Here is a 12,397-nt window from a genome sequence, read left to right on the forward strand (position 1 = left end):
TGGCGCCGCCTGCAGCCTGGGGTGTGATCCTCGGGACCAGGGATTCCCATGTTGGGCTCCCTGCATGAAGCCTGCTTCTCACTTTGCATGTATCTCTGCCTCTCTCTCTCTCTCTCTGTGCGTCTCTATGAATAAATAAATAAAATCTTTAAAAAAATAAAAAATAAAATAAAATTCCCACATCCACTGTTACTACTACTTAGATGGAAACAACCAAGCAAATACTGTTTCATAGCAATTGGCAGACTTTAATATTCAAGAAAAATTAAGTCCATCATACACATTAAAAATATAGGAAATTTCATGCAGACATGAAGCTTCCAATTCAGCCTTTGTGGCAACTTTTAGAATGAGAATTACATATAAATACAGTACATTTTACAGTTCCCAAACTTCATAATTTTATACTGTGATTTAGACAGCTTCTCTTTATATTTTACATTTCCCATCTTGCTCACTTGATTAAAATACCCTAACCTGCACCGCTTCAGAATATGGAAAATGGCGGGGGTGGGGGTTGGGGGGAAGCAGAAGCAAGAACAATGACCTATCTCCTCCTGCTTTATGAAAATGAATGAAAACATTTGTATATAGAGCTAATATAAGGAAAAAGAACAAAAAACTTTAAGGCTTACATACTTTAGTAGCTAGGACTACACATAATATAAAAAATCCTCCAGTGACACTTCTATTATTGATTGATACCACAATTTTCAAGTTCAGAATATATTAACTACAAAAGCAATGAGAAAAAAAGTGATGCAAATTTGTGTAGAACATTTGAAAAACAGTAGTCATGATATGAGAAATTAAAAACAAATTAAGTGGCCAATTTCAGTATTAACTAAAATGTAAGGTATAGTTTAGAAATATAAGTAACATTATTAAAGAATAAAACCTGATAGCCAAAATTTTAAGTAATAAAGCCAACTCCCTGCTATCAACTTATTTTTGCCTTTATGAGAAAAACAAGATCATTTGTTATGATACAAGTAAAAAAGTGAATACTAGTCAGTGAATAAAAAGCCTTTCTACATGACTCAAAAATAGCATGCATTCCTTTCCTTTCAATGAATTTTTTTCAATACTTAGGATCCTTTTAAGCTTTTTTTCTTAAAAACAAATTTTGGGTTCCCCCCCCAATTAATTTCAAATTCGTTCACGTGGGAGTTAATGAGAATTCTAACTGAACACTATGGGGGTGGGGGACACACAAAAAAGAAATAGATTTTTGTTTGTTTTTGTAACTCAAAACACTACAAATGTAGCCAATTCAGATAATCTTCATGGAGACCTTTAACTGCATAACAGGAGCAAAGGCCACAAGAGCTCCCTTACACAGCAAAGCTCCTACTAGTAAGAAGCCAAATTGCGCAGACTCCCCCAACATAACTGACAAAAAAGGCCTAAGGATTCACAAGTAAGTTTTCCTATTAGAACAGGACATTAATCCCATAGCACATTATTGAGATTAAGTTTATATAATTAATTCAAATTGCCACAGAGGTCATTTAATGCCATCATAATCACCTGTGAAAATATCCAACAAGAATACTTCCTTTTCCCAAGAAAAGGTTAAAACATTAAATTAGTCATCTCTGCTTTCCAAGCTACTGGAAACAAAATAATAAACATAAAAAAATACAAAGGAAAACTCCCTCCAATAGAAAAAAATCTGCTAGAGGTAGAAATTTAAAGCAGCATATACTGTTTTAACTCCAGCTATCAGGGAACAAAATTGGTGTTAATCTGAAATTACATCAATGGCTGCTGCTTACAATATTGAAGACACAGACCATGGGCAGTAATTCATCCCTGAATTTCATATTCAAAATTTCCCCACGGTTAATACCATCATGACAGGTTAATGAAAAAAAAAGTGCTTGCTTTTGTGATCCAGGTAATTTAAAGACATTATTGTAAACATTCACTGACAGACTGTATTCACTTCTAGTTTAAAATCATACATTTCAAATGGGCAGATCTTATTCTTATTTCCCCATTTTCCGAGCAGTACCTTGAATAAAGGCTTTTGTGCCTCACCTAAAAGTGTTGAGATCTCATACATTTCAGAGTGATTCATGATGAGTATGCTTTCAAATAATGTTCAGTTTAGTGTACCCCAAAGACTAATTTTTCAGTTACTTGAATGCTTGAATGCATTTGACTGGCCTGTGATCTTATTAAATTTAGCATTTCATAAAAATGAAATGTCTGATGCTTCTCTAAGTTCAGCTGAGCTAGAAAAGAAAATAATTTGAATGATAAAAGGATAGACACACATTTTATGTATGGATTGCTTAGGTCCAGAGCAAACAAAAGTCCCAATTCCAGATGCTGAATGTGAGAGGATCCTCCAACTCTTCTAAAAATAACATGTGCAATGCACACAAAACAGATATTTTTGGGGACTTCAATACTAGTAGTCATTAGTATGGCAGACTTGCAATAGACAGCTTCGTGAAGACCACTGGAGATAAAGTTTAGTTTTTTCTACTGAAAGACAATTCTGGGCTTCAAGGAAAAAGTATACTTGAAGACATTTCCTCCATTTTTACTTTTGTAGTACAAATATGCATGGCATAGTATATTTCTGAAAAAGCGATAGACATATTAAGAAAATAGATGCTATTTCTAAATTTTGTTAGGAATAAGAAGGCACCACTGATTTGAGGTTGTGTCCTGTCATCGGGATATAGTTGATTTTGAGTTGTTTATTTCAGCATTTGCTCTTATCAAAATTTTTTTCCGGCTGATACTGCTTGAGAACGTTACTGTGGTTTACGGACCACAAACAAGACACATTCATAGTAGTATTTCATCATGGAGAGATCATTCACAGTATATGTTGACAAGACAGATTCTTTTTCCACCTGGAATGCAAACAATAATCATAATGATCATGATGACCATGATAACACAAATACTGAGTACCTGTGACAGATGCTATTTTAAACATACTTTTTACTAGTTCATTCATTACATACAAATATCCCCTTTAGATTGGCATTATTAGTAATCCCACTTTACAAAGAACAGATTGCTCATGGTCACATCACTAATAAGAGCTCTACATGACTCTGATATATTGCTTCTCTTCATATTTAAAAACAAATATGTTTATTTTTCAAATGAATGAAATGGTTCTAAATAAACACAAGTCAAAATATCATAAAACCTTATAATCACATGATTAAAAAAATGAGCACTACAGAAACACCTGCAGGAATACAGTGGACAATATCATTGCCCTCCCACCTCCGTCCACTCTTCCAGAAACCAGTCTACTTATAACTATCAGTCTGCAAGGGCTGATCTTGTGATATTGGTAAGCTACCATGTACCGAAAGGTGATTGATTACACCAGGGATTAGAGTTTTCCATTTACATACACATTCTGCCAAATCCTAATAATTCAAAAAGCTAAGTATTATTTCTACATTATGGATGAGAACAAAGAGGTGAAGCTAGGAACTGTCATATTATTACTATTCCTGTTTAAGAGCACTGGAAGTTAGAATGTGGCAGTACTTCATTCCATCCTTACCTCTACCTGGAATCCATACTGCAGAACGACATTTTTTATATCTTCATAGCTCAATTCTATGGAAAGTTCATTTGCCAAATTTTCAAAGTGGTACAGCAGAGGACCTACGGTTTAAAGATATTATGAATGAATTATTTAAATATAAACTTGCACTAGTTGCTGTGTTAGAACTCCAAGTTGAATTATAAGATGTGTCGTAGATGAAACAAACATAAAAAGGAAAAGAGCAGAACCTTTACATCTGCCAAGGGCATGTGTCCAGACCCCTGAAACTCTGGCCCAGTAAGCCCAGCACTTCACCCCACATTCGAGTGCTGGGCTTACACTTATGGGGGCTGAGACCCTCTGGTATACCAGGATTGCAATGTGATTCTCCACACCGTGAGCCTTACACCTGTAATTCTTAAGTTACTGAAGGAGCAAGTGGATCAGAGGATGTCAAGTCTTTAAGTTCCAAAGGTATACTGTAATTATAATTCCTTAAATAAATGCACAACTGCAGCTACAAACTGGCTATCAAGGGCCCTCAAGCTAGCCTAGGTCTAGAGAGTGTGTAGGGATAGTGGAAGTTATAGGCAAGGCTTGCTGAAAGGAAGAGGTGACACCAGAGCTCGCTTTTTAAGTGCACAGCTCATATCCCAGCGCTAACAGTTACTAACTGTGCCATTGGACAAGTCACTAGCTCTGCTCCATATAATTTGACTTTAATCCGAGGTAACATCCAATACACCTAGCATATAGAAGGCATTAGGTAAACGAGAGCAATCACAACTTTTTAAAATGATACTCCCCCTTTACTGTTCTTTCATTCCATATATCCAAGGTACTACCTACCATCTGACTCAAACCAAAGTCTCCAATCTTTCAATCTCTCACATTTTGCCTCCATCATCAGCCTCATCCAGGCAACCCAATCATTCAACAGTTATGCTTCAGTACTAATCTAAACAATCTTTTCTTTACCTTTCATTGGGTTAACTATAGATCTGGGGCCTAACTCACCATCCCTACCCCTCATACAATGTGCTAATCACAGGAAATAAGAGTAACAACAGGACAGCTTTTCTTCCCAAAAGGCTAATCTCTCTGTGGAACATACTAAGAGTTAAAACGTTTTTCTTCCTTTCCTCTTTTTTACCCAACATAAACTACTAGAAAAAAATGGCTATGAATATATGTTAGTACTCTTTTCAGAAGACAACAATAGCTTACCATCAAACTATTCTGTCAAGCTTAACTTCCTGTTAGTTTTATTAGTACTAGTAAAAACAACGATAACTACCATTTATTGAGCACCTGCTGTGTTAGACCATCGCAAAGCCTTTGAAGCCTTTTTATAAACATGCAGAGCCTCATAGCAGTTTGTCCAGGAGCTCTAAAGTATATGATGCTCCTGCTCCATTACTTTAAGAGCTTCCAGCAATATTGTCTTATTATATCTAAATAAAAACTCCAATGATTCTTACATAGTCCGGTCATACTGTACCTCTACTCATGTTGTATTTCACCTAGAAAGCTCCAACTCTCTAACTCAAGCTTTAGCCATGCTCCAAAACCTTGCTGAAATCAAGTTTTAATATAATCCATCCAAATTTCCAGCCCTATTGCTCACCCTCTTAATATACCCTAGTTTAAAAACTCATTAAATGTACCATTTGCATGGCTCCCTGATTATTTTTCATGTAATATGCATTTTTTTAACTAGATTACAAGCTACATGAGTAAAGGATCACATGTTCAGTTTCTTGTGAGTCCACAATAATGCCCAGCATAGCAGTGAATGTACAGTTAAGCATCTGTAAATTTTACCACCCAAAGATAACCTGTATTACAGTTGTGTATTTTTTATAGTCTATTACAGATACTTTGACAAATACTCTGTGCATATTTCACTTCTACAAGTGTAATTAATCTAACATTTCTAAATACCATTCTATATTTAAAAAGAACCAGGAACCCTTGGGGAAAAAATGGCTGATCTGAGGGCCTAGCAGAGAAAGTACAAGAAGAGCCTGGTACACCTGGTTATGCCAGAAAGGAGGTGTTCAAATACGACAGAGATATATCAGACAGACACAGGAGAAGGGGGCCCCACTTGCTAAATCTGGGACAAGTAAATTTAAACCATTTATATCCTTAAGGCTCTAAAATTCCAGTTAAGAGACAGTGATTGTTAGACTGGATAACAAAATGTAACTATGCTGTTGATAAGACATATCTAAAACAAAGATACAGAAAAGATTTAAGATATAGGAAAAGATACCTTACACATTAACTAGGAAAAAGCTTGTGGTAGCTATACGAAACTGCCCACTTAAAGAAACATGGCGTGCAACGTTCAAAACAAAAGAGCTGGCACTCAAACCTCAGCAAAAAGTTGAATAGGCTGAGTAAGGATGTATCGAGGGTGCAGGAATAAAGGTTGGGTAGGAGGACAGTCACTGCTGGCTCATTTTTCAAGCAGACTGATAAATTTTCTTTCCCATTCACTTTATCCAGTAAATTAAACTTTGGTCTTTACCTGAGCATGGACTAGAACGGGCCCAAGGTAGGCATCTTGGTTACTTGGTCACATGAGGGTCAACTTGTCCCTATACATAAATCTTCAACTTCTGTCTTTCCCATACAGTCACTCTTATTCCAGGATTATTCCAAGTCCATCACATAGCCAGTCATTGTCCAGGGTTATTGCAGGTCAACCGGCCCTGTTCTCATTGGGTTTTTTTGTAAAACTTATCCAGCTACCCCATCTGAAAAACTTGTTACATTGTGTTGTTCCCTGATGAACAGGGAGGGTTCCCTCCTGGCCATTCAGTCATTGTTTTAGACCCTTTTTCTATTTTTACAACTCTAACAAGGTCTCAGTGTGAGATAATGTGTCACTTATCTACCTTTTATACAAAACCTCTCATGTTTCAAAAAATATTCAGCTTTAAAATACTTTAAAATTTGACAGGACTCATTATACTTTATAAGAATCTCCTTTGGGACTTGTGAGATAATTGAAAAAATACTACTGGTCTCTGGCACAAAGTTCCTGAAATCCTTGCAATTTCCTAAGTGGTAAGAACACTAGGAGCATCATCTTTTGTTCAGATATTATGCCTCTGACTCTGGCCCCTCACACAGGGATCCTGAAACTCATAATTTCCTGGGTGACAGGAGCATCTTTTGTTCTAATGAGACCACTGGAAGTGGGCTTCTGGGTGGCTACTGGACAAGGGCTCATCACCAAAAAGACCAAGCGGTGATCAGAAGCTTGGAATTTTCAGCCCTGCGCCACAATTCTCTTGAGAAGGGAGAAGGGCTTAAAAATTGAATGACTGGTAATGCCTACATGATGAAGCCTCCATCAAATCCCCAAAGCATGGAGTTCTGAGAGCTACTGGGATGGTGAATATGTGGCGGTGCTGGGACAGTGGCAACCCCTGGACAGAGCATGGAAGTTCCACACCCTTTCCCAGATACTCTGCTCTACATATCTCTTCCATCTGGGTGTTCATCTGTGTATCCTTGAATAAAATGGTAAACCTAAGTGTTTCCCTAAGTTCTGTGAGCCACTCCAGCAATCAAACCCAAAGAGGGGGTTGTTAGAACTTCCAATCTGCAGCCTATAGACGTACAGCTGGTCAGAAGCACAGGTGACTATCTGTGACTAGTGTCTGAAGTAGAGGGGTGGGGGTTCTGTGAGACTGAACCCTTAATCTGTGGTATCTTACACTATCTCCAGCTAGACAGTATGGGAAGTGGTTAAACTACAGGGCACCCAGCTGGTGTCACAGAGAATTGCTTGTTATGAAGGAAAAAAAGCCCACATTTGGTGACCAGATGTGTCAGAAGTGTGAGTGTTTTGTATGAGGAATAAAAGAGACACACAGAGAAGAACTGGGTGTTTCCCTACACAGGAAGGAAAAATCTGCAGGTCTTTCATTTTAGTACTTTAACCTGTTTATACTTCCAGATGAAATTAAGATTCCCTTTGCTAACTGCCTGCATCAGTGCACGAGTATGTATAACCACACACAGATTTTAAAATAAATCACACATACATGTGTTTAAGGGTCACCATGAAAAACACCATGAAAAAACAGGATACACAGGCACTCCTCTACACTTTGCCAAATCACAGCCTTTCCCAAAGGACACATGCAGATAGTTCCCTTAAAAAGCTCACTAGGTTTCCCTAACCTGAGGAATATTACAATACTTCAGATTGCCCTTAAAGAGGTTTCTAAATTAACAGTTATCCCAGTTGTGATTTCACAGAATGTAGACAATTATCTTCATGATAATTTAACTTCCAGTGTAGTTTTTTGGTATTCCATTATAGCTGGCAGGGACCATTCTCATTTTTGGAGTATACTGACATGCCGGTCTTATGTCAGCACGGTTGGGGTGAAATCATCCCCCAGGGGTTGATGCACTCTCAGTTTACAGATAAAATTATTTTCCAGGCCCACAAGGCTAAGGTCAAAACCATGGTAATGTCAGAAATTTACCAACATAAATGCCACTTTGTCATGTCTCCTGGCAGCCAATCTACTGTGGCATCTTAACATTACTTGTTTCCACTTACAAATTTTGAAACAATGCACTCATACACAGAACAGTCACTCAAGAGCCACTGATTGCCCGGCTCTGTGGGAGGTAAACAGCATTAGCTGCTGGCCCCACTGAGCTCAGAGACTACCAGGAATAACAAACATATGGGTGGCAACAGTGTGTTGTGTTAAATGCTCACAGATTCAGTGAGAATATAAAAGAGGAATACAACAAATATTTACTGCAACCTGAAAGGATCACCTCAGCTGAGTGCTACGAGCACCTAGGAAAGAGCCAATGTGAGAACAGAGGCAACAGAGAAAGGACCTTCTAGGTCAGAGGACTGGTACCTGTAGTCGGGGCCAGGGTGGAAGAAAAAAAGACACAAGATTGCAAAGGGTACTATGCACAATCCTAAGAGTTTCGGTGATCCAGAAAGCCAGAATTTTATGTAGGGAACGTGATGGGAATAGATTCACGTGTTGGGAGGATCATGCTTGTGTAACATACAGAGGGTGATATAAAAGAGGCACGGAGGGCTGGAGACAACTTGAAGGTGGGGGTACCCTGATGAAACTACTGCAGTGATGCAGGCTTGAACTAAGGAACTAGCATGAGCTTGGAACAGTGGTTCTCAATGGGGGTGTTTCTGTCATAACTGGGGAGGGCCAGGGAAGAACCATTCACCCCCAGATGCCAATGGTGCCGCCTCTAAGAAACCCTGGGATAGGAAGAAATTCAAGACCTATTGAGAAGCTTTAGGAGACACATCTGTGGACTGACTGGGTGCAGGTGGTGAGGAAGAAGAGGAATAAAGGAGGATATACAGTTTTCTGGTTGGGGGAATATGCTAAGATCAGAAAAAACAGGAGTTTTTCTTGGATTCTAAAGTATCCAAGTTGGTTTGGAATGTAACAAAGATATCTGGACCAGATACACAGATTGGGAAATGAAAGACTAGGTGGAGTCAGGGTAGGAATTACATGTGGTAAAGATGAGTGAGCAAAGGGCATGAAAAGTGAGAACATTCTTCTGAACAGATACCCAGAACATGCCAGAATTAAGGGAAAATTCACTATGAGATAAAAATTATTTTTTACATTCTTCAGCTTACATATATAAAGAATTTTATTTGGAAAGTACTAACCTACTGAGTAACTATTTTTAAGGACCACGCTTCTCCATTATTCCAGTGCTCAGGATTGTTTTGGAACTCTGTGGTATGAAGAACAGAAGTTCTCCTAATTGATCTCCCCTCTGACCTATGTAGTGTGGCCCAGCATGTCTGCTCTTATCAAACAGTGTGCTTATGGAGAGCAAATTTTATTTGTTCCAGGCAGTTATGATTCCTGTTACATAAGAAAATATTAGTAAACCTATTAAAATAAAAGTTCAAACAGAAAAGTTGTTTCTGGGGACACCTGGGTGTCTCAGTGGTTGAGTGTCTGCCTTTGGCTCAGATTGTGATCCCAGGGTCCCAGGATCAACTTCTGCATCAGGGTCTCCACAGGGAGCCTGCTTCTCCCTCTGCTTGTGTCTCTGTCTCTCTCTCATTCTCTCTCTGTGTCTTTCATGAATAAATAAATAGAATCTTAAAAAAAAAAAAAAAAGGAAACAAAAGCTGTTTCTGTGAAAGTTAACGCTTTGGAAATACAAGAAACCTTACCAAAATCAGTAACTGGGGTCAAAAATATTAGTCACATAATTTAACATGACCTGTTAATGCTATGTTATAAACTGACCCCAGCTACAGAACTAGCTGGTTAGACATTCAAGGGGTTGGCTCTGGGCTGTGAGCCTGCCTCTGCCATATATATAAAGTTCTAGGACCCCACTGCGAGTTACTTAAAGCAAGACTCCAATTCTTCAACTATAAAACAGTGGAAGTACCATTTCAACATAGGGTTGTTTTGAGATTAAATAAGGTTATTTGCTCACCCATGGTGGTAATACAGTTGACCAATGAACAACACAGGTTTGAACTGCACAGGGCCACTTCTCCACGTTTTATTTTGTTGATAAATACAGCACAGTATTGCCAATGTATTTTCTCTTACGATTTTCTTAACATTCTTTATCTTACTTTACTGTAAAAATATAGTATATAATACATGCAATATACAAAATACAAGCCAACTGTTATCAGTAGGCTTCTGGCCAACAGCAAGCTATCAGTAGTTGTTTTGGGGAGTCAAATGTTACATGCAGATTTCTGATTGTGCAAGGGGTCAGCATCCCTAAGGCCCACATTGTTCAAGGCTCAACTGTATCACATTTCAATCATTCCTTGGGAAATTTTCAAAGAAATTTATTTTAGAGAAGTGACTACTTTGAAAGAGGACCTAAGGTTTGGGATAACTGTTTCAAATTATGGTTACATTTTACAGCCACTCTCGTCTGTCCCGTGAAATTCTTTTTTTTTTTTTAAGATTTATTTATTTATTTATTTATTTATTTATTTATTTATTTATTCATTCATTCATTCATGAGAGACACAGAGAGAGAGAGGTAGAGACACAGGCAGAGGGAGAAGCAGACTCCTCACAGGGAGCCCAATGTGGGACTCAATCCCGGACCCTGGGATCACAACCTGAGCTGAAGGCAGGCGCCCAACCGCTGAGCGACCACTCAGGCATCCCATGTCCCATGAAATTCTAAAGAGAAGTTTGGAAAGACCTACTTCTCTCTCTAGTCTTAGTCCTAATGGCAAAATCTGTGGTAAAGTCCAATCATTAAAAAAAGAGCACAAGGCAGAACAACAACAGAACTAGGCCAATCCTAAAGCCATGGACTCACACACAATGTGTTGTCCGTCCTCTTATGTAGTGTAATAACCCAGATCCTGAAAATGTTTATATTCTAGCCATGATGTCTTTCTTAACATGGATTATACATCTCACTAGAAAAGTATATTTACCTTAATGTTATCATTAGTCTCCCTTTATTTTAGAAGAAGAGGGTAAAACTGGCAACTTCCTCTAGATCCTGGATAGGAATATTCATCACCTAGCAGTAGGATGCAGTAAAAAGGTTTCTGCATAAATGAAATGACTCTCTTCCTTAAACTAAGGTAGTGCTGAAAGTCACCATACCTAGTCTTTTCCCACTAAGCATATGTACTGAGGAGGAAGTTTCTATGGGAGAGGTAAGTGCTTTCTTTCAAATGTTTCATTATAGAAGGAAAAAAAGAACACAACAGGTTGCAGTCTTGATGGAGGGGTGGGTGGTGGAAGATGAGAGAAGGATTACCATCAGATTAATTATGACTGCTATGAGAATGAGCTACTAAGAACACACAATTCTTGGGGCTTCCACTGCTCTCAGAGGAACTACATACTAACGGATACAGTCTAAAGGAACTTACACAACATAACTATAACCTTCGTGAACATTTGGTACTACAAAGTTATCAGAGAATAGCTGTAAGTACTCAGATTAACATATGAGATTCTAATAAACACCAAAGAACTTACCTAGATTTATCCAAATTCCACCTGGCTTGAGAATTTTCCATATCGTATCAATATAATCAATTACATTGTGAGCTGTGTCTATGAAGAAACAGGTAGCAATACAGTCCCAGGTATCTATTTGAGGAAAACCACATTACTACATTCGTTATGTTATGCTGCCTTTTCTTTTAATTACTTCTACAAATGTACCAGCTACCTCTTACAGATTATGAATATTTCATTTAACTGGAGGAATACAGTAGCTAAACTCTTCCAATCAACACTGTAATTAGGATAACCAAACAATCATTTATGAGATACTTCGCAATTCATGAAAGTTTTTACTGATAATTTGATAATTAACTTGGAAACCATTTTTGATAGCCTATGTAACTACGTATCTTTATCAAATGGTACTTGTAAGAGTTTTGTTTATAATCTACTCAATGTCTAGTCTTCCTTTCAAATAGGTTAAGATGAAGTAACAGTCATTTGAATTTTAAACTGTGATGTAATTGGTGTTAACCACTAATTCTGGCAAGTTACAAAAAAGGCTGTATGCACTTGTTGCCAAGCAAGAAACAAATGGCATAACAATATTTAAACTCTCCACCAGGACTTCGGATAGTCGCCAGTGGAACAGGGGGAGGAGGCAGTCAGAAGCAGAGCAAGGGATCCCAAGAGAGAACAGTGCCCCGTGGAGGCCATGCCCCAGCACACAGGCAGAGGCTGGAGTCCACAAATTTCAGGGCCATAAAGGCACTGATCCAACCAAGGATGACCTTCACCATCTGCTCTCTCAAGCCCTGCTACAGAACAAGGTCACCTGTACTCACCCAAGTGATGTTTTCCATTA

At 38.2% G+C, this 12,397-nt stretch overlaps 1 protein-coding gene across 2 annotated transcripts in view; it reads right to left on the reverse strand.

Moving 5' to 3' along the window:
• Positions 1-227: 227 nt before the first annotated feature.
• The window catches only part of CARNMT1 (carnosine N-methyltransferase 1), a 41,251-nt gene continuing 29,081 nt past the window's right edge, over positions 228-12,397 (reverse strand). For both annotated transcript variants that reach the window (XM_072762633.1, XM_026001544.2), the window contains exons 6-8: positions 11,563-11,676; positions 3,548-3,651; positions 228-2,873 (exon numbers count right to left, since the gene is read on the reverse strand). In XM_072762633.1, coding sequence (XP_072618734.1) covers positions 2,772-2,873; positions 3,548-3,651; positions 11,563-11,676 — 320 coding nt within the window. In that variant the 3' untranslated portion in view covers positions 228-2,771. The remainder of the gene's footprint in view (positions 2,874-3,547; positions 3,652-11,562; positions 11,677-12,397) is intronic.

The sequence above is a fragment of the Vulpes vulpes genome, chromosome 1, assembly GCF_048418805.1.
Source record: "Vulpes vulpes isolate BD-2025 chromosome 1, VulVul3, whole genome shotgun sequence".
Classification (NCBI taxonomy): Eukaryota; Metazoa; Chordata; class Mammalia; order Carnivora; family Canidae; genus Vulpes; species Vulpes vulpes.